Here is a 24,549-nt window from a genome sequence, read left to right on the forward strand (position 1 = left end):
CTGCAGGTGGTCGCTCATGTCGGCACCAATGATGTGTGTCGCTATGGATCGGAGGAAATCCTCTCTGGCTTCCGGCGGCTATCTGATTTGGTGAAGACTGCCAGTCTCGCTAGCGGGATGAAAGCAGAGCTCACCATCTGCAGCATCGTTGACAGGACTGACTGTGGACCTTTGGTACAGAGTCGAGTGGAGGGTCTGAATCAGAGGCTGGGACTGTTCTGCGACCATGTGGGCTGCAGATTCCTCGACTTGCACCATAGGGTGGTGGGGTTACGGGTTCCGCTGGATAGGTCAGGAGTCCACTACACGCAACAAGCGGCTACACGGGTAGCAGGGGTTGTGTGGCGTGGGCTGGGCGGTTTTTTAGGTTAGATGGCCTTGGGCAAGTACAGAAAGGGCAACAGCCTCAACAGGTGTGGGGCAAAGTCAGGACATGCGGGGACCAAGCAGCAATCGGTATTGTAATTGTAAACTGTCGAAGCTGCGTTGGTAAAGTACCGGAACTTCAAGCGCTGATAGAAAGCACCGAAGCTGAAATCGTTATAGGTACAGAAAGCTGGCTGAAGCCAGAGATAAATTCTGCCGAAATTTTTACAAAGGTACAGACGGTGTTTAGAAAGGATAGATTGCATGCAACCGGTGGTGGAGTGTTCGTCGCTGTTAGTAGTAGTTTATCCTGTAGTGAAGTAGAAGTGGATAGTTCCTATGAATTATTATGGGTGGAGGTTAAACTCAACAACCGAGCTAGGTTAATAATTGGCTCCTTTTACCGACCTCCCGACTCAGCAGCATTAGTGGCAGAACAACTGAGAGAAAATTTGGAATACATTTCACATAAATTTTCTCAGCATGTTATAGTCTTAGGTGGAGATTTCAATTTACCAGATATAGACTGGGACACTCAGATGTTTAGGATGGGTGGTAGGGACAGAGCATCGAGTGACATTATACTGAGTGCACTATCCGAAAATTACCTTGAGCAATTAAACAGAGAACCGACTCGTGGAGATAACATCTTGGACCTACTGATTCAGACTACCTAACAGATCAAAACGAAAATTTCTGTTCCGACACTGACAATGTTGAGTGTTTATGGAAAAAGTTCAAGGCAATCGTAAAATGTGTTTTAGACAGGTACGTGCCAAGTAAAACTGTGAGGGACGGGAAAAACCCACCGTGGTAGAACAACAAAGTTAGGAAACTACTGCGAAAGCAAAGAGAGCTTCACTCCAAGTTTAAACGCAGCCAAAACCTCTCAGACAAACAGAAGCTAAACGATGTCAAAGTTAGCATAAGGAGGGCTATGCGTGAAGCGTTCAGTGAATTCGAAAGTAAAATTCTATGTACCGACTTGACAGAAAATCCTAGGAAGTTCTGGTCTTACATTAAATCAGTAAGTGGCTCGAAACAGCATATCCTGACACTCCGGGGTGATTATGGCATTGAAACAGAGGATGACACGCGTAAAGCTGAAATACTAAACACCTTTTTCCAAAGCTGTTTCACAGAGGAAGACCGCACTACAGTTCCTTCTCTAAATCCTCACACAAACGAAAAAATGGCTGACTTCGAAATAAGTGTCCAAGGAATAGAAAAGCAACTGGAATCACTCAACAGAGGAAAGTCCACTGGACCTGACAGGATACCAATTCGATTCTACACCAAGTACGCGAAAGAACTTGCCCCCCTTCTAACAGCCGTGTACCGCAAGTCTTTAGAGGAACGGAAGGTTCCAAATGATTGGAAAAGAGCACAGGTAGTCCTAGTCTTCAAGAAGGGTCGTCGAGCAGATGCGCAAAACTATAGGCCTATATCTCTGACATCGATCTGTTGTAGAATGTTAGAACATGTTTTTTGCTCGAGTATCATGTCATTTTTGGAAACCCAGAATCTACTATGTAGGAATCAACATGGATTCCGGAAACAGCGATCATGAGAGACCCAACTCGCTTTCTTTGTTCATGAGACCCAGAAAATATTAGATACAGGCTCCCAGGTAGATGCTTTTTTTCTTGACTTCCGGAAGGCGTTCGATACAGTTCCGCACTGTCGTCTGATAAACAAAGTAAGAGCCTACGGAATATCAGACCAACTGTGTGGCTGGATTGAAGAGTTTTTAGCAAACAGAACACAGCATATTGTTATCAATGGAGAGACGTCTACAGACGTTAAAGTAACCTCTGGCGTGCCACAGGGGAGTGTTATGGGACCATTGCTTTTCACAATATATATAAATGACCTAGTAGATAGTGTCGGAAGTTCCATGCGGCTTTTCGCGGATGATGCTTTAGTATACAGAGAAGTTGCAGCATTAGAAAATTATAGTGAAATGCAGGAAGGTCTGCAGCAGATAGGCACTTGGTGCAGGGAGTGGCAACTAACCCTTAACATAGACAAATGTAATGTATTGCGAATACATAGAAAGAAGGATCCTTTATTGTATGATTATATGATAGCGGAACAAACACTGGTAGCAGTTACTTCTGTAAAATATCTGGGAGTATGCGTGCAGAACGATTTGAAGTGGAATGATCATATAAAATTAATTGTTGGTAAGGCGGGTACCAGGTTGAGATTCATTGGGAGAGTCCTTAGAAAATGTAGTCCATCAACAAAGGAGGTGGCTTACAAAACACTCGTTCGACCTATACTTGAGTACTGCTCATCAGTGTGGGATCCGTACCAGATCGGGTTGACAGAGGAGATAGAGAAGAGCCAAAGAAGAGCGGCGCATTTCGTCACAGGGTTATTTGGTAAGCGTGATAGCGTTATGGAGATGTTTAGCAAACTTAAGTGGCAGACTCTGCAAGAGAGGCACTCTGCATCGCAGTGTAGCTTGCTCTCCAGGTTTCGAGAGGGTGCATTTCTGGATGAGGTATCGAATATATTGCTTCCCCCTACTTATACCTCCCGAGGAGATCACAAATGTAAAATTAGAGAGATTAGAGCGTGCACGGAGGCTTTCAGACAGTCATTCTTCCCACGAACCATACGCGACTGGAACAGGAAAGGGAGGTAATGACAGTGGCACGTAAAGTGTCCTCCGCCACACACCGTTGGGGGGGCTTGCGGAGTATAAATGTAGATGTAGATGTATGGAAACTGGTCTACAGCCTAAAGAAGTCTATTTCATTTTTATATATCAGGTCCAGCCTAGACAATTTATATTCTGCAGCAAAACATCCTGTAGACACTCATTTATGCAATATGTCAAGGAGTGAAAAATACAATACATTACTTTCTTAAGTAAGTTAGAAAATATGTATCACATACACTGTATCTGCAATGTCCGATGATTTGACGTTCCTTTCCAGATTTAGGGTGAAACTAGATGAAACTTCAGAAAAAGTAAACATATTCATATTATGTGATGATCTACAATGGTTTTCTGCTAGTAGAATTGCAGAAATGACAATCAGTTTGGTGATAGCACTGTCTCCTTGACCTAAGATTATATACATAGGGTGTTACAAAAAGGTACGGCCAAACTTTCAGGAAACATTCCTCACACACAAATAAAGAAAAGATGTTATGTGGACATGTGTCCGGAAACGCTTAATTTCCATGTTAGAGCTCATTTTAGTTTTGTCAGTATGTACTGTACTTCCTCGATTCGCCGCCAGTTGGCAAAATTGAAGAAAGGTTATGTTGACTTCGGTGCTTGTGTTGACATGTGACTCATTACTCTACAGTACTAGCATCAAGCACATCAGTACGTAGCATCAACAGGTTAGTGTTCATCACGAACGTGGTTTTGCAGTCAGCGCAATGTTTACAAATGCGGAGTTGGCAGATGCCCATTTGATGTATGGATTAGCACGGGGCAATAGCCGTGGTGCAGCACGTTTGTATTGAGACAGATTTCGAGAGCAAAGGTCTCCCGACAGGAAAACGTTCGAAGCAACTGATCGGCGTCTTAGGGAGCACAGAACATTCCAGGCCATGACTCGCGACTGGAGAAGACCTAGAACGACGAAGACACCTGCAATGGACGAAGCAATTCTTCGTGCAGTTGACGATAACCCTAATGTCAGCGTCAGAGAAGTTGCTGCTGTACAAGGTAACGTAGACCACGTCACTGTATGGAGAGTGCTACGGGAGAACCAGTTGTTTCCGTACCATGTACAGCATGTGCAGGCACTATCAGCAGCTGATTGGCCTCCACGGGTACACTTCTGCGAATGGTTCATCCAACAATGTGTCAATCCTCATTTCAGTGCAAATGTTCTCTTTACAGATGAGGTTTCATTCCAATGTGATTAAATTGTAAATTTTCACAATCAACATGTGTGGGCTGACGAGAATCCGCACGCAATTGTACAATCGCGTCATCAACACAGATTTTCTGTGAACGTTTGGGAAGGCACTGTTGGTGATGTCTTGATTGGGCCCCATGTTCTTCCACCTACGCTCAATGGAGCACGTTATCATGATTTCAAATGGGATACTCTACCTGTGCTGCTAGAACATATGCCTTTACAAGTACGACACAACATGTGGTTCATGCACGATGGAGCTCCTGCACATTTCAGTTGAAGTGTTCGTACACTTCTCAACAACAGATTCGGTGACCGATGGATTGGTAGAGGCGGACCACTTCCATGGCCTCCATGCTCTCCTGACCTCAACCCTCTTGACTTTCATTTATGGGGGCATTTGAAAGCTCTTGTCTACGCAACCCCTGGTACCAAATGTAGAGACTCTTCGTGCTCATATTGTGGACGGCTGTGACACAATACGCTATTCTCCAGGGCTGCATCAGTGCATCACGGATTCCATGCGACAGAAGGTGGATGCATGTATCCTCGCTAACAGAGGACATTTTGAACATTTCCTGTAACAAAGTGTTTGAAGTCACACTGGTACGTTCTGTTGCTGTGTGTTTCCATTCCATGATTAATGTGATTTGAAGAGAAGTAATAAAATGAGCTCTAACATGGAAAGTAAGTGTTTCCGGACACATGTCCACATAACATATTTTCTTTCTTTATGTGTGAGGAATGTTTCCTGAAAAACGTTGGTACGTTGATAGAAACAAAAACACAAACACACACACAAATTTCAAGCTTTCGCAACCCACGGTTGATTCATCAGGAAAGAGGGAAGGAGAGGGAAAGACGAAAGGATCTGGGTTTTAAGGGAGAGGGTAAGGAGTCATTCCAATCCCAGGAGCGGAAAGACTTACCTTGGGGGGAAAAAGGGACAGGTATACACTCGCGTGCACACACACACATATCCATCCGCACATATACATATATGTCTGCTTGTGTCTGTATGCTTGAAATGTGTGTGTGTGTGTGTGTGTGTGTGTGTGTGTGTGTGTGTTTGTTATTGTCTCTATCAACGTACTAACGCTTTTGTTTGGTAAGTTACAGAATCTTATTTTTTTATATATATCTAAAAACAAAGATGTGACTTACCAAACGAAAGCGTTGGCAGGTCGATGGACACACAAACAAACACAGACATACACACAAAATTCAAGCTTTCGCAACCCACGGTTGCTTCGTCAGGAAAGAGGGAAGGAGAGGGAAAGATGGAAGTATGTGGGTTTTAAGGGAGAGGGTAAGGAGTCATTCCAATCCCGGTAGCGGAAAGACTTACCTTAGGGGGAAAAAAGGACAGGTATACACTCGCACACACACCCATATCCAACCGCACATACACAGACACAAGCAGACATTTGTAGAGGCAAAGAGTTTCGGCAGAGATGTCAGTCGAGGCAGAAGTACAGTGGCAAAGATGTTGTTGAAAGACAGGTGAGGTATGAGCGGCAGCAACTTGAAATTAGTGGAGGTTGAGGCCTGGCGGATAACGAGAAGAGAGGATATACTGAAGGGCAAGTCTATGGAATCTTAGGTCGCTAATTTTTTTGGCCTAATGTACTGGCAGACACGCTGACATTTTGAGCTTACAGAATGTTCTGGTATGCACTGTATCAGCTGTCCCAGCTTACTGCTATAGTAACGCAAGGCTGTTAGGTTCTGGTTCAATGTCTCTCCTCATATATATGAGGAGAGACATTGGTAAATGTCTCTCCTCATGTATATGAGGAGAGACATTGGTACTGTCACTGTCATTTCTTGAATCTTTGACAATACCATTTATTAACTTCCACATATCTATTGCACAGGAACTCTCCATATTACTGCAATATGTACATTTCCTCCCACGGTGGCATTTATAATAATTCTGCATCTAATGTAAGCTACTTTGTAGTCTACTGGCTGATCATTTTACAAAGCTTTTTATCTTTCTTACTTAGAGCAATTCTCAAACCATGAGCTGACTCTTCTAGTTCATTCTTGTAAATCTCGATCGTTTTGTCACTGGTTGTAATGAACTAATTTTGGGGCATACTATAGCCTGACTGTGTCTAGTTCCACAGGTCTGTGACATTTCTTCCACACAAGCACCACGTTCTATGAAACCTGTAGCTTTCAGTCCAAACTCATGAAGTTTTGACAATTCCTTTGCTCTGGCTATCTGAATACATGTCAGTCTTAATTATGTTAGTATTGGGAACCGAATGCTTTGTTTTGTTTATGGCATGATACTTTTCCCACATCACTGTTAGTGCAGAAATACAATTTTCTGTGGCATATCACTTTTTACACTTTTAGTTTGTCAAATAACCAGTAGCCACAGAAAATAATTTCTTACGGGGCATATCATCTTGTCAGACAATTCTATGCCTCAATACACTATATCTGATGACTCAACACAGACTGTTGCTACAACAGTGCACATATCTATGGAATCTTAGGTCGCTAATTTATTTGGCCTAATGTACTGGCAGACACGCTGATATTTTGAGCTTACAGAATTTTCTGGTATGCACTGTATCACCTGCTCCAGTTTACTGCTATAGTAACGCAAGGCTGTTAAGTTCTGGTTGAGTATGCCCAACATGTTAATTTCCATACCTTAACAACATGTTTCCACTGTCACATCATGACCATTACAGTTAGCTCCGGAGTCACAAATGGTTTTTAGGTCAAGCTGAGCAAACACACACACACACACACACACACACACACACACACACACACACACACACACACACACACACACACACACACACACGACAAGGAAACCATAGAAACTTAATATGTATATTGTGTTAGTGAATTTTTGGAGTGTTTACCTATTACTTGTACATGTGTTTCGACTTCCCTCACACTGCGCATTAACTTCAATACTTCCTCACTTTTTCACTGCATTTGCGACAACTAGATTGCCTGGATTTGATCAGGGTCTGCACACACTGGTGTGCACACGCACGTGTGTGTGTGTGTGTGTGTGTGTGTGGGGGGGGGGGGGGGGGGAGTTGCACCGGATGTACAAAACATCTTTCGCAGCTTCTTTTCTGCATACACCAATTCATTCATGCAGCATGTTGCTTAAACTCCATAATGAAGGAGAGTTTTCAGGAATGTGGAACAAGTCAAATAATATATCAACAGGTCCAAGTAACTACTGCTGGCTACATCTGGGAAATGTACTAACAACAATTATGACTAATTTTACTCTACCCCTGCGCTTCACATATGTGTATTAGGATGAAAACAGCTACTTCGAAAAAACCACTGCTCTTCTCCCTACACATTCAGCTGCTGTTTTTACCTAATACTTTACACACACCCCTTTCTGCTGTCTATATAATATGCCAAGATCTGTTCCATATAAATATTAGAGTGGCTACTGATGTGGTCTTGTACACTGTTTCTGAAGATTTTTCAATTTCTTGCCTGATGTCTACTGGCAACCTGCTCTAGACTTTTGTACATACAGCAGTATAAAACTCCATTCTGAGCCATGGAGAGATGCATGCTCTACACGGGATGAAAAGGACAGATTGCTGCTCACCATGTACAGGAGATGCTCCGTGTTGTAGATAGGCAAACCAAAAAGACTGCTAAACATGTGAGCTTTCAGCTAAAAGCCACCTTCCACAGTAGACTACACATACAGTTTCAGGCAAGCACAACTCACAGAGACAAGAACACTGTCTCTGGCCACAGAGGAAAGATTGTGAACAATTGCACATGGTGGGAGAAGTAAACTGGGTGGCAGGGGTGAGGAAGAAGCTGGGGCTGGGGCTGGGGCAGGGATGGGGTAGGGTAGGGGTAGGGGACCATAAAGTGCAGAGTGGAGGGAAAGGAGGAAAGTAGATTGGTTAGTTGCTTGGTTGGTTGACTTGGGGGGAGGCGACCAAACAGCGAGGTCATTGGTCCATTATCAACGATTATACAAATCAAGGATGGAACAATACAAACATCACAGTCCAGTCAAGGGGAAGGGATAATGTGCAAACAAAAGAGGGAAAATGGACGTCAAGGCAGCAGGAAGAAAAAAGAGCAGGAAGGGGACAAGTGGAAACTGGGAGAGCAGGGGTGCCCCAGAAATGCTATGCATGGTGGGGAACCACTGCTGCCACCGAATGCTCCTGACACCCACACCGTACCATATCATACCATTATCACAAATCAATAGGGACAACACCATGGGATTAAGACAAAAAAGGGGGAACCACAACAGACCAAACAAAATGTAGGGAAAAAAGGCAGGGAGAACCTGGTCGGTGTGGAGGCAAAATCAAGGCCTCCATAACCAATGCCTATGCTAAGTGAGGGATTCAAATGCAAGAAAAAAAAATCAAGGAATTACACCTGAGAGTACCAACTACTTTCGCGAAGAAAACCAAGGACAGACATAACCATGTGTGGATCGTCCGCTAACACCCAAGACAACGAATGTGGGAGGGCATGCTTAGTATGAAAGGCCAAAAGTCAGGGTTTGTCCACAAAATATCTGTCAGCATTAGTGCAGCCTCACAACTATACATGGGTGCTGACTCACTGCAGGCTAAAAATCTGTGGGTCAACCTAGTATCGTCAATATGAAGACTGAAGAGGCTAGTAGATTACTACCAGGAGAGGCAGAGATCAGCAAATTAATTACCCAGAATACCTACGTGGCCAGGAACCCAAAGGAAGTTGACAGAAGAACCAGTATCACCAAGTTCATATGAGAAAGTCGTGGATGGTAGAGATAAGGGATGGCAGGAAAAACACCGAGCAATAGCCTGAAGGCCACTCATAGTACGTACATAACAAAACTTGGGTGAGGGAGAGCCGTTTAATAAAAAAGGACCCAACAGAGCACCATCAATTCCGCAATAAACATCCCACATGTGGCATGCAAGAGATTGTGTCCCTGCCACAGAAAGTCCCACTTGATCAGTGCCATCGGTGTAAGAAAACAGTGCAATCCTGAAATTCCAGTAACAGCATTCAGAACAAACAATGGAACGCCTTTCGAGCAATGGAGGTTTTCAGATCCCAGAAGAGCTCCATCCGAATCTGTGGCCATGCAACACAGAAGGGGGAGGGGCAGGGAAGGTTGGTTGTTTGGTTGGTTTGGTGTATAAAGGGACCAAACTACAGGGTCATCAGTCCCTTTTTGCTGACACAAGCAAGACTCCAGGTACAAAAACACCTAACACCACACCCAAAAAGAAAGCGAATGGAATGAATGAAAAATGGGGAAAACATACACCACACGGAAAAGTAGAAGAAGGTATTAAAACCATAGAGCAGACAGTCTGGGTTAGCTGATCACAATAATAAAAGAGGATGAGCCAGCCACTCTGCAACACTTTAAAATGTCCACCCCAAAAAGACAAGGCAAGATGAACACATTTAGGGAAAAGATGACCACCAAGACAAATAAACGCAAAGAAAGTGCGACAGAGTTAAAATGGAGGGAGGGTGGCGACCTCAGAGAGAAGGCTAAATGCCCAACCTTAGATGGTATGATGAACACTACCAACCCCCTCCCCATAAATAAAATGGAAAACTAAATCTGCTGTTGAGGCATTGTCACCCAACACCAAAGGTAGGGTGCAGGGAAGGTTAAAAGTCCGCCGAAGAGCGGCTAAAAGTGGGCAGTCCAGCAAGATGTGGACGAAAGTCATATGTGAGCCACAGTGACAGCAAGGTGGGTCCTCACGACAGAGGAGTTAGCCAGGTGTTAGCCACGTATGGCCAAAGTGGAGCCGGCAGATAACCTCAGAGTCCCTCATGGAGGTCTTCTTAATGGCACACAGTTTGTCGTGTGTACTGAGATATGCCATTCCGTCTCCCAAAGCTGAAAGACCTTGCGGCATAATAATGATCACAGGTCATGTACAGGGATGCCGATCTCCAGAAGAGGTTTCCGTGTAGCCTGTCGGCAAGTTCATTTCCTGGGATTCCAATGTGGCCTGGGGTCCACACAAACACCATGAAATGACTGGACTGTTCCAGGGCATAGATGGTCGCTACCAAAGGATGGCGGGGGTTGCAGTAGTTGATAGCTTGTAGACTGCTGAAAGAGTCAGTACAGAGGAGGAACAACTTGCCAGGGCATAAGAGGACGCACTCAAGAGCACGAGAAATGGTCGCCAGCTCTGCAGTGAAAACACTGCAGCCATCTGGCAATGAGTGCTATTCAACATGTCCTCCATGAAGATACGCGAAGATGACGTGACTATCAACCATCGAGTCATCAGTGTAAACCACTTCACGGTCCCAGTACATGTCAAGAATTGAGAGAAAGTGATAGTGGAGAGCCGCGGGGTTAGCAGAGTCCTTAGCATCACGTGGAAGGTCCAGGCGAAGCTTCAGCCTAGGTGTGCACCATGGAGGTGTATGTGATTGGACCTCGAGTATAGGTGGTAAAGGCAAGTACCTCATTTTAGACAGAAGAGATCGGACACAAAACCGCAATCTTAAGCCCTGACCTGGGCCTCCGTTGTGCGAGATGAACCACTGTGGATGGGAAAAGGAGACGGTAATTTGGATACTCAGGAACACTACGAATGTGTGCAACATAACTCTTGAGCAGTTGTGCATGCCTAACCTTCAATGGAGGGAATCTGGCCTCCACCAGGGCACTGGTCACCAGACTCATCCTAAAAGCTCCTGTTGCCAGTCAAATGCCACAGTGGTACATTAGGTCGGTTAAACACATTGCAGAGGGCACCGCCGAACGATAAACAACACTCCCATAGTCAAGGTGGGATTGAACAAGGGCTCTGTAGAGCTGAAGCAGTGTAGAGCGATCTGAACCCCAGCTGGTGTTGCTCAGGCAGCAGAGAGCATTGAGGTGCTGCCTGCACTTCCACTTCAGCTGAAGAAGATGACGAAGCCACGTCAATCGGGCATCAAAAACCAGTCCTAAGAATCAATATGTCTCCACTATCATGAGTGGAACGTCATTAAGGTAAGTTTCTGGTTATGGGTGAAAGGTATGATGCCGAAAGAAGTGCATCACACACGACTTCACGGCTGAAAGGTGGAAGCCATGGGCTTGAGTCCCATGACTTCACCTTCTGGATGGCTCCCTGTAGGTGCTGCTTGGCAACGCCAGTACTGGAGGAGCAGTACAAAATGCAGAAGTCATCTGCATACAGAGAAAGTGAGACCAATGGCCCAACAGCTGCTGTTACACTGTTAATGGCCACTAAAAATAGAGATACACTCAATACAGAGCCCTGCGGTACCCCATTCTCTTGGATAGGGGGTGAACTACGGGAGGCACCGCCTTGGACACAGAGAGTATGGAGTGATAGGAGAGTATGGAGTGATAGGAAATTACGGATAAAAATTGGAAGTGGCCCCCGCAGACCCCACTCATATAATGTGGCATGGATATGTCATCACCAGGCCGTGTCGTAAGCTTTTCGTAAATAAAAAAAGACGGGAACTAGGTGTTGGTGTATGGAAAAGGCTGTTCAGATGGCAGACTCTAGGGAAACTAGAGTATCAATGGTAGAGCAACCCTGGTGAAACTGTCCTGGCATGGAGGCAGTAGGCTACGTGACTCCAGGACCTAACACAACCGCCGACTTACCATATGTTCTAACAGCTTAGAAAGAACATTGGTGAGGCTGGTGGGCCTATAGCTATCCACATCAATAATGTTTTTACCAGGTTCGAGTACTGTAATGATGGTGCTCTACCACCACTGTGATGGAAAGACGCCATCACACCAGATCCGGGTGAAGATGACAAGGAAATGTCGCTTGCAGTCAGACGAGAGAGGTTTGATCATCTGACTGTTGATCTGATCTGGCCCAGGAGCTGTGTTGGTGCGATGTGCTAGGACACTGAGGATCTCCCACTCTGTAAATGGAGCATTATAGGGTTCACTGTGATAGTCCTTTCAATCCGCTGTTTGAGGGTGCAAAATGCTAGGGGATAATTCTCGGACACGGAGGCTCAAGCATAGTGCTCAGCAATTGCATTTGCGTCGGTAGATAACACGCCATTGATGTTAATGCCAGGGGCACCTGTTGGGGTCTGGTATCCAAAAAGACGTCTGATCTTCTTCTAGACTTGGGAAGGTGACATATGGCACCTAATGGTCGAGACATACCTCTCCCAACACTCCTGTTTCCATCTTCTCGCAAGCTGGCGAACGCGGGCACGGAGCCGTTTAAAAACTACTAGGTGATCTATAAAAGGGTGCCACTTATGTCACTGTAGAGCTCGCCCACACTCTTCAATGGCCTCAGCGATTTCCAGCGACCACCAAGATACTGGCTTTTGCTGGGGGCACCTAATAAACAAGGGATCTTGTTTTCTGCCACAGAAACGATTGTTCTAGTGACCTGCTCAACTACCACATCGATGGTACCATGAGGGAGAGATTCAATGGTGACAGTAGAGGTGAAAGCGTCCCAGTCTGCCTTGTTTAAAGCTCATCTTGGTAGATGTCCAGGGGAATATTGCTGGGGGAGTGACAGGAAGATGGGAAAGTGGTCTGTACCACACACGTCATCCGTGGGCTCTCCAGTGGACAGATGGGAGAAGTCCTGGGCTGTAGAGGGATAAATCAATGGCTGACTAAGTGCCATGAGCCACACTGAAATGTGCGGGGGCCCCAGTATTTCAGAGGCAGAGGTCGAGTTGAGACGGGAAAGTTTCGACACCTTCACCTCATCCAGTAAGAACAGTGCCACCCCACAAGGGGTTATGGGCATTAAAATTTCTCGAAAGTAAGAAAGGTTTAGGGAGTTGATCAATTAGTGCAGGCAATGCGTTCAGGGGTACTGCACCATCTGGAGGAAGACATATGTTGTACACAGTTATTTCCTCCGTTGTCCTTATGCTGACAGCCACAGCTTCAAGAGAGGTTTGAAGGGGCACAGGTTCACTGAACACTGAGCTCAGGACATAGTCACAAACTCCACACTATTATAGTTGCTATAGTTCTTGTAATATCCCCTATAGCCGCAAAGGGCAGGGGTCCGCATTGCCAGGAACCAGGTTTCCTGTAGGGCAATGCAGAAAGCAGGTGTAAAGCTTAACAGTTGCCGTAGCTCAGCCAGGTGATGGAAAAAACCGTAGCAATTCCATTGGAGGATGACATTATCGTGAGGCTGGGAAGGCACGAAGCATGCAAGGAGGCAGGTTCCGCCTCAGGGTCACCTGCTGCCACCAATTGAATATTTGTATCCATTTCTATTGTGAGTGAGGCATCAGTGAGATCCAGGGCCTCAGGGGTTGCTGAGGTCTCCACCTCATCCACAGGTGCAGAACTGGTAGGGAGTGGTGGTGTTGGGGCCACCGGAGGGTCCTTTTTCTTAGCAGACTTTGTTTGCTTACCCTCTCGCTTCTCTTTAGCGGCTTGCTGGGAAGACTTCACCGAAGTAGATTCAGGCAAGGAGGAAGACCATGAAGCTCTTCGTCCAGAAGCTTTTGGCTCCTAGTGTCCGTTGTGGCATTAGTGGAGACCTTGGGAGAGAGGGTCCCAATGGACCCCTTGCACATGAGAGGAGCCAGAGGAGGCTGTTGCTTCTCCAGCTGTGGGGAGGGGACTGATTTCCCCTGTGTTTGGGGGGCCTTGCTGCCAAAGTAGGCACTTTGAGAGGAACGGAAGGAGATTTTCCCCCTACCACCAAGGGGGCAGATGTGTTCTGGAGGCCTGGAGGGTCCACTGTTCATGGCACAGTGTGTGGTATGACTGGTTCTTGTGACGGCGATGGTAGTGTAGCTGCAGCATATGTGGAAGTCAACCAAATGGAGTGTAATCTTTCAAGTCAACTGGTACAGGGTCTTGTACTCTACGATTTTCCACTCCTTTTGGAGTACTGTGCAGTCTGGCAAGCAGGGGAAATGCTGCTCTCTGCAGCTGATACAAGTGGGAGGAGGTGCACAGGGAGTATCTGGATGCAGTGGACGTCTGCAGTCTCGACGTGTGGCATTGAAAGGGCAGCAGGAAGACTTACCCGAATTTTCAGCATTTAAAGCACTGCATAGGGGGAGGGAGGTATGGTTTACCGTCACAGTGGTAAACCATCACCTTGACCTTTCAGGCAATGAATCACCCTTAAAGACCAAGATGAAGGCACTGGTAGCAACCCTGTTGTCTTTGGGTCCCCTGTAAATGTGCCGGATGAAATGAACACCTCACCATTCTAGATTGGTACAGAGCTCGTCGTTAGACTGTTAAGAGGAGGTCACAATGGAAAATAATCCGCTGGACCATGTTGAGGCTTTTATGGTGAGTAACGGAAACAGCCAGTCACAAGTGAGTAATGCCCAGGATTGGGCTGGGGATGCTATCTGAATCAAGACTGCACTGCTTCTCATATTGGACAGCGCTGTCACTTCCCCGAACTTACCCTCAAGATGTTCAACAAAAAACTGAGGCTTCATAGGGAGAAAGGAGCCCCCATCCATTCTGCTACAAACAAAATACCAAGGTGAATAGGACACTCTTCTTTCTGTAGCCCTACGTTCCTCCCATGGTGTAGCGAGGGAGGGAAATGATTTAGGGTCATATGTGTCAGCATTGTACTCGATCTTGTCCTTCTTAGAGACTGCTGGCACTGTATCTTCACCAGCAAGAGATGACTTAATCCGCTTCATTGCAGGTCATCTGCACTGATGCCACCCACTCTGATCAGGGGCTCACCCCACGGGCGCCACCCAGTCACAGCAAAGGCCACCTGGCAAGATGGCCACTGCCTCGAATCCTGATGCCCCAGGAAGACAGGTATCTATTCCTTGGCATATGTAGAGAGTTTACAGCTCAGGGATCATCTGTGCGATCCTTGTGTTGTCATGGGGCTATTACCAAATGGGTACATGGCAGCCTCACCACAATGGACTGGCTACCATGCTGGATACTGGACGCAGAGAAATCCAATCGTCATGGGGGTGAAAGAGGACAGGAGATGAAAGAATATGACGTACCCCAGAAAGTATCCTCACCCAAATAGTTGAATTGCAGGTGGAGATACAAATCCATGACAAGAGGTTCAGGAGACTGAATCTAAGGGCACCATGGATAACTCAGGCACCACATAAGGTGTCCTTCCCCATATGGCCCGCACTTCTGTAGAATTTGCAAAGTCGCAGGCCAAACCATAAAATGGGACCTGAACTTATAGGGCCGAAAAGTGAGAGACTCCTTTTAGTCGCCTCTTACGATGGGCAGGGATACTTTGGGCCTATTCTAACCCCCAGACCCAGGGGGGGGGGGGGGGGGGGAGGAAAAGAGGGGCAGGGGACGAAAAGAGGGGCAGGAAGAGAGGGGGACTAGTGGGTGTGTTGGTGGAATACAATGTTGTGTACTGCTGGAGTAGGTGAAGAAAGGGGACAGGTGGGTGAAGGACAGGGGTAACAAAGGTTGAGGCCAGGTGTGATAGGGGAACATAATATATTACAGCAAGAGTTCCCCCGTGTGCAACTGAGGAAAGCTGGTGTTGGTAAGGAGGATTCAGATGGTGTAGACTGTGAAGCAGTCATCAAAGTGAAAAATAATGTGTTGAGCAGCTTGCTCAGCAGCTGGGTGGTCCAGCTGTCTTTTGGGCACAGTTTGTTAGAGGTTATTCATGCAGACAGATTGTGGTTTGTCACGCCCACAAAGAATGTAGCACAATGGTTGCAGCTTAGCTTGTAGGTCACATGACTGCTTTCATAGGAATCCCTACCTTCAATAGGGTAGTCAAAACTCTGGCAGAGAACGTGATTCAGTTTCTCTAGTCCTGGGTAATACTGAGCCGCAAGACGAGTGCACCTTTGTGGCCGGATGTGGTAGCCTGGGAGGTGGTGGGTGACTGGAGAGAGAAGACACAGGAGATCTGTTTCTGTACAAGTATGGGAGGGTAATTGCAGTCTGTGAATGCCTTAGTGAGACGTTTGGTATGTTTGGAGAAGGGACTGCTCACATCTGAGGTGCAACGACCATGGGTGACTAGGCTGTGTGGAAGGACTTCTTGGTATAGAATTGGTGGCAGCTTTCGAAGTGGAGATTTCACTGGTTGTTGGTAGGTTTGATATTTATGAAGTTACTGATGTATCCACCTTTGACGTGGGGGTCAGCATCGGGGAATATTGCTTGTTGGGTCAAGGAGGAGAAGATGAAGTGAATGGGAAAGAAGATGTTGAGGTTGTGAGGGAATGTGGATAGGATGTCTCATCCATGATCCAGATCATGGTGATGTCATTGATGAATCTGAACCAGGTGAGCGTTTTTGTGTTCTGGGTGGTTTGTGTCTTTTGTATAGGAGGGTAGGATATGGGTAACACTGAAGCTGCTGGTCTACGAGAGCAGAGATTCTCTGAGTGGGGGCATAGTAACCGGCCACAGTGGAGTGTCCTGGGTGGTTGAGTTTATGGACTTTAGGAAGCAGGTAGAAGATAGGAGTGGTGGTGGTGGTGGTGGTGGTGGTTGGTGGGGGTGTTAGACAGAGAGAGAGAGAGAGAGAGAGAGAGAGAGAGAGAGAGAGAGAGAGAGAGAGAGAGAGAGAGGTTCTGGGAGGGCCGAAGGATGTGAGGAGCGAGTTTTGGTGTGCCTGTCTGCGACTCAACATCTCCTCAACATGGTGAACAGTGATTTGTCCTTTCATAATATTGTCATTATTCCATCTTGGATTTTCCATTGTTCTATATGGGAATTATTTTTACTTCTATTGCAGCAGTTGTGAACTACGGAGATAACCCTAAAAATCACTCCTGTTATTAACCACTAATACCATAGGCTGATATATGTAATCATCCCTAGCCCTGAAGATGCTCCAAAGAGATTTTCTAAATCCAAAACAGGAAGAATTGAACGTTTTAATTAACTTACCCACTTACTGGTACACACCGCAGTTTATTGTCCACATGGACATCCAGAAACTTCCTGACAGAGCCTCATTCAGTGTATACTCATTGATCTTTCCTTGTGGCACCTATATGTGATTTTTATTTTTTTGGAATTGTCATGTAAGGCTTTGTAAGATAAAGTGTTAAGCTGCTGGCTGTGAACAAATTATAAACCTGTTCCATTCTTCTCCTGGTCAAATCTGGCATGGCTGTGTTACAGACCCTTTATCAATATACTTGTGCAAAAGTAACTGTGAACTAAACACTTAAGAATAAGGTAGCTGCGCCAAGAAGCCGGAAGGCTGGAGATCTCAAGAAATCAAGAAATGTAATGAAGCAGGTATGTCCTTTGTAGTAAACAAAGGACCAGAAACATCAAAAGTGACATGAGCAGAATCTGAGAGTGCTAAAAAGGAACTTCACATAGATTAAGAGTTTCAGGAGCAGCTGAAAGGAGAGGTAACACTTGTAATGGTAAACAGTATATTTCATTAAAATTTCTAGTGCCATTTGGAGGCTACTGACAAACAATCCAGCATACAGTAAGAGTTGATAATCCGGATTTGATAATAAAATTTATGACTTATTTTTCTACATGAATCCGTTGGTGATATTAAATGGGTCAGAGTATCTACATACTATATTCAAGTCACTGATTAATGAAGGTTGCAGGTACCCTACCTTGTCTTGAAGGGTTTGGACAAACAATATGCTGTGCATAACAAATTGAAGATGGAGCAACTGATAATCCTGTCGACCAATTATTTACCAAATGATGACATTCTGTAGTCTCAGAAAATGGAAGTAACAGAATTAGTTACGACATTAGGCATGACAAAGTTATTTCTTACCCAAAGGATTGTCCATAAGATAACATTTCTCTTGATAAATGTATATGGATGGGTAATCTCATATTTAAATAATGTGCACAAACTCAGATTGGATAAAAACAGGTAAGGAAAATTAGTATAGCATTTCAATGAGACATTTCTGAAGACTTAATCCAGTATATTCTCTATTTACTAATATTTCTCATTCAATTCAAAATCTGAATTCTAACAAAATGTACAGGGGACCTGATATGCCTCACGTTCTAACCCAAAAACACTCTGACCTTATTACATGTAAAAGCATAAGTAAGTGGCCAGCACAGCCTTGCACTCCAGTCTGTATAGTCATTAGTTCTAACAGGGGGTGCAACTGGCAGGCTGCTGCTGTACTAGCAGACTGGGTGGCCTCCAGTGACCGAATCAAGCACGGACTTCATGCATGAACTGTGAAGTGCTGCACACACGAAGTTGATAGTTGCAGCAGTTCCAGTGCTTACATTCACACCATACTGAAAAGTAAAAGGAGTATCCAATATGTAACTTTTACACAGAATGACAAAAGTTTTACTACACGTCAGAAGAAAGGATTCTGCAGTTCAAATGTTGATCTACATTGGGCTAATGTCATATCTAGTGCAGTATGGATTGTGTTAACATTTCTGTGCTGTAAACTATAGTGACTCACCAATTGCACATTATTATCCATAGCCAAACAACAAAGTGGAAGGTATTTCACACGTATTGCTTACATTGCCTATTTGACGAGGGCCATCGAGGGTGGGGGGGGGGGGGGGGGGGGGGGGGGAGAAAGATTGAAAGGTTAGGCTTATATTAGTATGGAGATAGAGTGCTATGTCGGATTGGTCCACACTCCAGGATTATTGTCAAGCTCCAGTACTCTACTAATCTCCAGTCTCACAGTGCGTAGGTAACTTTTCTATCTATGACTCTCAGTATAATGAACTAGAAGGTGATTAATCAAATACAAGGGCAGCATACCTCATGCCAACTAAGAGGTTTTTTATATAATTATTGAAGCATATAAATTACAAAATAGATGTAACGTCATTTATAAATATCACTTTTACCACAAATAAGTTTTCTTTAGGTTGCAGAAACAAGCTTGTAGTACCAGAACTGCTTTTCTTTGCTATTGCAGTTCTTGTCTTACAGATTCAGTTTTATTCATTCAGTAGGGAATTTAAGTAAATGAGTTGGTGATTGAGATAATATACTTATGCGAGGATTACAATCTACCAACGTGCAGACAGTATGAACTTACTGACAAGATTAATATAATGAAAGATTATCTTGTAATTGTTGTTAGGCTAACAAACAGCTCTATCTGAACTAATTTCGTTTCACAGTCTTCCCTCCATCGGATGTCTTCATACTGCTTTGACCCTTCATACAATGTGAAGTGAGAAATTCACTCACCGTCTTCAGATTCTCTTTTCAGATTTTCTGCCAGTCGCTATTTATTACCAGCAACTCACTGTATAATGTCAATCACACCATTTCAATCAATGGTGTTATTATTTACTTGTATAACAACTGGTAATTCCCTACAACAAGTGTAACGCGACTGCCAAAGGATATTAAAACTGACTCCTGCAGATGTCACTATTGGGTCATTCCATGTCAAGTCACCCAGGCCTTGACACCAACCATGTCAGATTTTGATGAAACTTGGTACAATTACTTCTTTTATCATCCTGAAAGCACTTGTAAATTTTTTTTGCTCTATCTCATAGTTTTTTTTCATAAATTTTTAAAGTTTTTAGAGTTGGCTTTGTTTCAGCAGTCGGAAATTGTAACTTAACGTGTCCTCACAACTAAAAAAATTTGTATATTAAAGAATACTCAAGATATCAGTATGAAATTTTGGAATAAGTTTGTGTATTGTATCTAAATGTTAAAAAAAATTACCATAAAGATATATTAAATTCTTCCCTGCAATATCTAGAGTCTCAGACCTGATAGAAAGCTCAAATTTGTTTTAAAATACTCTTAATTGTATAGGCTATTAGATAAAAGAAAAATTATGTTGGCTTTTTAACCTGTTTAATAGTTATCTAATTTTTAAAATAATAATTATATTTTAAAAATAAAAAATGCCAAGTGACAGACAGCGAAAATAAGTTTTTGTCTTCTTGGAGTAACAATGTACACTTGGATTTTGTATTGTTACTCCTGTGTTTTGAAGTAAAAAATTATTACAGTGTTAAATAGTGTTTGGATAGTATTTTATTAAGTTTATTCGAACTATCAGTAAGTACTGTTGCTTAGTTTACAGAGATTCTTTTCCAATATCCTATAAAAGTAACCAGAACAGTAATCAGACCAAAAGTGAAATCAGTATGTCAGATATTCAAACCTGTAGTGTAGGGTTATTTAAAAAATCTGACTATTTCCAAACAACCTACACACCTTCAAAAAAGTTACAACCGGTATCAGAATTGAGTGAGGAAGAAAAAGATTTGATCCACTTATGATCTGGAATTAATCTGTGTGAATTTAAGGATATATGTTCACACCACAGCTACTACTTTTTAAATGTTTTTGAAAAGTATCAAACAACATGTGTAGACCCACTAAAAAAACACAAAAAGCCCATCAAAAAATCGTTGAGAAGTGTAGGCTTGGATCTTTCTAAACAATTACTGACAAAAAATATTAGCATAAAACCTGGACAAAAGCTTTGCTCAACATGCCGTAACTTTTGTGAGGAAAAATTAAGAGTTGAAGTCAATGAAAGTGAAACAGATGATGAAGTCATGGTTGAATTAGAATCATTGGAATCCAGAAATGAATCCCTCGTACAAACAAACATTGCTCTTGATTATTTAGGTTTAACACCGATAAAGCTTCATGGCTTGTCAGAACAAAGTAAAGGGTCTTATTTTAAAAGGAAGGTTAGCAGTATTGAAAAGACTGCAAAAAAGGCGGTTTCAAAAGCATTAAAATATGATGCACCAAGTTCTGATGATGATGAAGAAGATAAAAGTGTGGTTGAGAAAGCAAAGGATTTTGATGTAATGATTTCTCTTATGAAAGAGAAGATTTCATCTGTTGGGAGGTCTAGAAAAATCCAGATCCTGACCTTGGCTCCAGATTCTTGGACTCTAAATAAAGTGATGAAAGAATTTAATGTAAGTGAGTACATGGTGCGACAAGCTAGAAAGCTAAAATCTGAAAAGGGTATTTTGGAAACTCCTGGTCCAAAAAAATGTAAAACTCTTTCTGAAAATACAGTAAGACTTAACAGATTTTTATGAAAAGGATGAAAGTTCCAGAGTGCTACCTGGAACAAAAGACAAAGTAAGTGTTCAAAAAAATGTGTACATGCAAAAAAGACTCATTTTGTGTAACTTGAGAGAACTCTATTATTCTTTCAAATGGGAGAATCCCGAGGTAGAAGTAGGATTTTCAAAATTTTGTTTCTTGAGACCTAAATGGTGTATCATTGCTGGTGCTGCAGGCACACACACTGTATGTGTATGCAGTATCCACCAGAATGTTAAACTATTACTGGATGCTGTGAAAATTGAAGAATCTTATAAAGACCTAATTAAGATGCTTGTGTGCAACACAGAAAACCAAAACTGCATGCTACATCATTGTAACAGCTGTCCTGCAAATACTGCACTAACAGAGTGCTTAACTGAAAAACTAAGTGAAGATTATGATTTAGAAGAAGAAATTGTAATCAGTCAGTGGGTTAACACAGACAGGGCAGAAATGATCAAACAGTCTATCAGTGTTGAAGATTACATTTCTTTATTGGTTAGGTCATTGGAAAAGCTCACCCCACACTCGTTTATAGCAAAATCCCAATCAGCAGCCTTTAAAAGATTGAAAGAAGACCCACCACCCAAAACAGCAATTATTGTGATGGATTTCAGTGAAAATTATTCCTCTGTTATACAAAATGAGATCCAAAGTTACCACTGGAATAGAGGTGGTTGTACTCTACACCCAGTTGGAGTTTTTCTAAGAAATGAGGAAAACAAAGTTTTTGTTTCCAACCACTGTTTTATTAGTGATGACCAAGAACATGACACTGGTTTTGTTAACTTTGTACAAAAAGAAATTACAAAGTGGCTATCATTACATCATACTGACATTGACTCAGTTCACTACTTTACAGATGGTTGTGCTGGGCAGTACAAAAATAGAAACAGTTTTAAAAATTTTACTGAACACTTGAGAGACTTTAATTTGAAGGCCCAACACTCTTTTTTTGCAACAAGTCATGGGAAGTCAATTTGTGATGGCCTAGGAGGAACTATTAAAAGAATTTTAAGGAAAGCCAGTCTACAGCTTTCAGACAAAGAACAAATAATGACAGCAATCGATGTGTATAAGTTTTGTGAAAAAAATATTGAAAACATTCATTTTCACTTTATTGACAAAAAAAGAAGCTGATTTGCTACGGATAAAACTAGAAAAACGTTTTTCAGCAACCCGAACCATTCCTGGAACTAGAAGTTTTCATAACTTCAAACCACTTCCAACAAACAACCTTGAAATTAGAAGGACTACAGATAGTGTAAAACCCTCCTTAATCTTTTCTTTCCATTCTTCTTCTGATTGGGTTCGTGTTGAACCATCCATAAATTGCTATGTGGCTGCAAATTATGATGGTAACTTTTACTTTGGACTGGTAAAAACAATATTCAATGATGAAGAAGGTGCAGAAATTCTATTTCTACATCCTTCAGGACCCGCTGCATCATTTTATTGGGCTGAAAGAGAAGATTCCTGCATAGTGCCTTTGGAGCACATAGCCTGTGTAGTAGACGCACCTCAATCAAGCGGCACTGGGAGAATGTATTACTTCAAAAAAGACTGTATCAAAAGAACTGAAAGCTCTTGGATGAAGTGGAAAAACAGTTTGAATCAGCATTAATGTTTGTTAAAAAGACAAAATTACTCAAAAAATTCAATGTTTCAAGTAATCAGTTGGGTTATACATAAGTGTCGTAAGTAAACTATCTTTGTACATAATTCTAATGTAATCTACTATAATTAATAAACATGTTAAAAAGCCATCATTATTTTTGTTTTATCAAGTAGCCTATATGTTTAAGAGTAAATTAAAACAAATTTGAGCATTCTATCAGGTCTGAGACTCTAGATATTGCAATTCTTATAAAACAAAACATCCGTTTAAAAAAAAAAAAAAAAAAAAAAAAAAAAAAAAAAAAAAAAAAAAAAAATGCATATATATATTTTTAAATATATTTTAATAGCATCATTTTTATCTTCAAATATGTATAATAAATAAACTTGCTGTAAAAATTCATGATGTTATCTAAAAGAGTTTTTAACATAAGCAAATTTAAAGTTTTGAATACAAATTAAACTGACCATTTCCGAAGGTTCTGAAAATGCAAAACATAAAAACTTTAAAAATTTATTAAAAAAACTGTAAGAGATACAGCAAAAAAAAATTTGCAGGTGTTGTCAGGATGGTAATAGAACCATCTGAGCTAAATTTCATGAAAATCTAAGGAGGTGGGTGTAAAATTTATTTTTTATTGGGTGATTTGATATGGAATGACCCTATTATTTGAACCAACAAGTTATGAAAAATGTAATAAAGAAGATCGCTCGAGTACCTGCATATAAAGCGCTTCTTTCCTGAACACTTTACAGAGCGTGTAGACACCGGATGGCACATGTTTCAGCGCACAATCGGACAAATCGAAAACTGGCTCCGGATTTTCACGAGCCTGTAAAATACCTTGAACTGTAATTGATACGATTTGGGGCAGAAGACGCGTATCTTAATCAGTGATTGTAATATATTTATACTGTCATAATCTCCAGACTCACCAAATATAGTTTATGCTCCAACCTAGATTTGTAGTCAATACCTCTGTCGTCCTTTTTACCAAATAGTGGCATTATACTGAGCCCTAAATTGAAAGTACTCACACCTTAAAGAAGTATCTCAATTTTCGGTTTGTCAACACAGACCGAATAAGACAACCCCTACGTTGATACCAACCGCTTACATTAGGTCAAATCCTTTCCGCGTTGCACATGACAAGTATATTTACGGTGCTACTATCGGGCATTACTATTAAAACTTTCGACATGCACACAACTTCAATTGTACAACATGAAACATCTCTGGAGTGATGACACACACACACACACACACACACACACACACACACACACACAATGTTTATTTACACAAAGACAACAATACAACATTTCACATAACAAAATAGAAAGTTCTTGATACGTAGGTTTACACTCATGCGTATTTCCTTTCTTCCTCTCGACATTTGCTCATTCGAACATTCTTATGTTGGCCATTTCAGAGTGATCACAAGTCTTTGGTCAGAGCTGTTACTATTATTATTATTACGTGTCACTGGCCCAGCTGTCTGCGACTGTCAAATGTGTTAATTGGCTATCAGTAGTAGTGCTATTTACGTTTCCTTTTGTGTTGAATACATAGAGTGAGAATAGAAGAAGATATTACGGCAACAGATAGCGGAGGAAGATGAAAACTGTGTGATTCAACTTCACGCAGAGTCCAACCAGGATTTTGA

General features: G+C 42.6%; 1 protein-coding gene across 1 annotated transcript in view; it reads right to left on the bottom strand.

Moving 5' to 3' along the window:
* The window catches only part of LOC124796392 (E3 ubiquitin-protein ligase LRSAM1-like), a 178,339-nt gene extending 154,231 nt beyond the window's left edge, over nucleotides 1-24,108 (bottom strand). Inside the window, exons 1-2 of the mRNA XM_047260561.1 lie at nucleotides 23,819-24,108; nucleotides 23,602-23,715 (exon numbers count right to left, since the gene is read on the bottom strand). Coding sequence (XP_047116517.1) covers nucleotides 23,602-23,715; nucleotides 23,819-23,890 — 186 coding nt within the window. The 5' untranslated portion in view covers nucleotides 23,891-24,108. The remainder of the gene's footprint in view (nucleotides 1-23,601; nucleotides 23,716-23,818) is intronic.
* Nucleotides 24,109-24,549: the final 441 nt, after the last annotated feature.

Source organism: Schistocerca piceifrons, chromosome 4 (assembly GCF_021461385.2).
Source record: "Schistocerca piceifrons isolate TAMUIC-IGC-003096 chromosome 4, iqSchPice1.1, whole genome shotgun sequence".
Taxonomy (NCBI): domain Eukaryota; kingdom Metazoa; phylum Arthropoda; class Insecta; order Orthoptera; family Acrididae; genus Schistocerca; species Schistocerca piceifrons.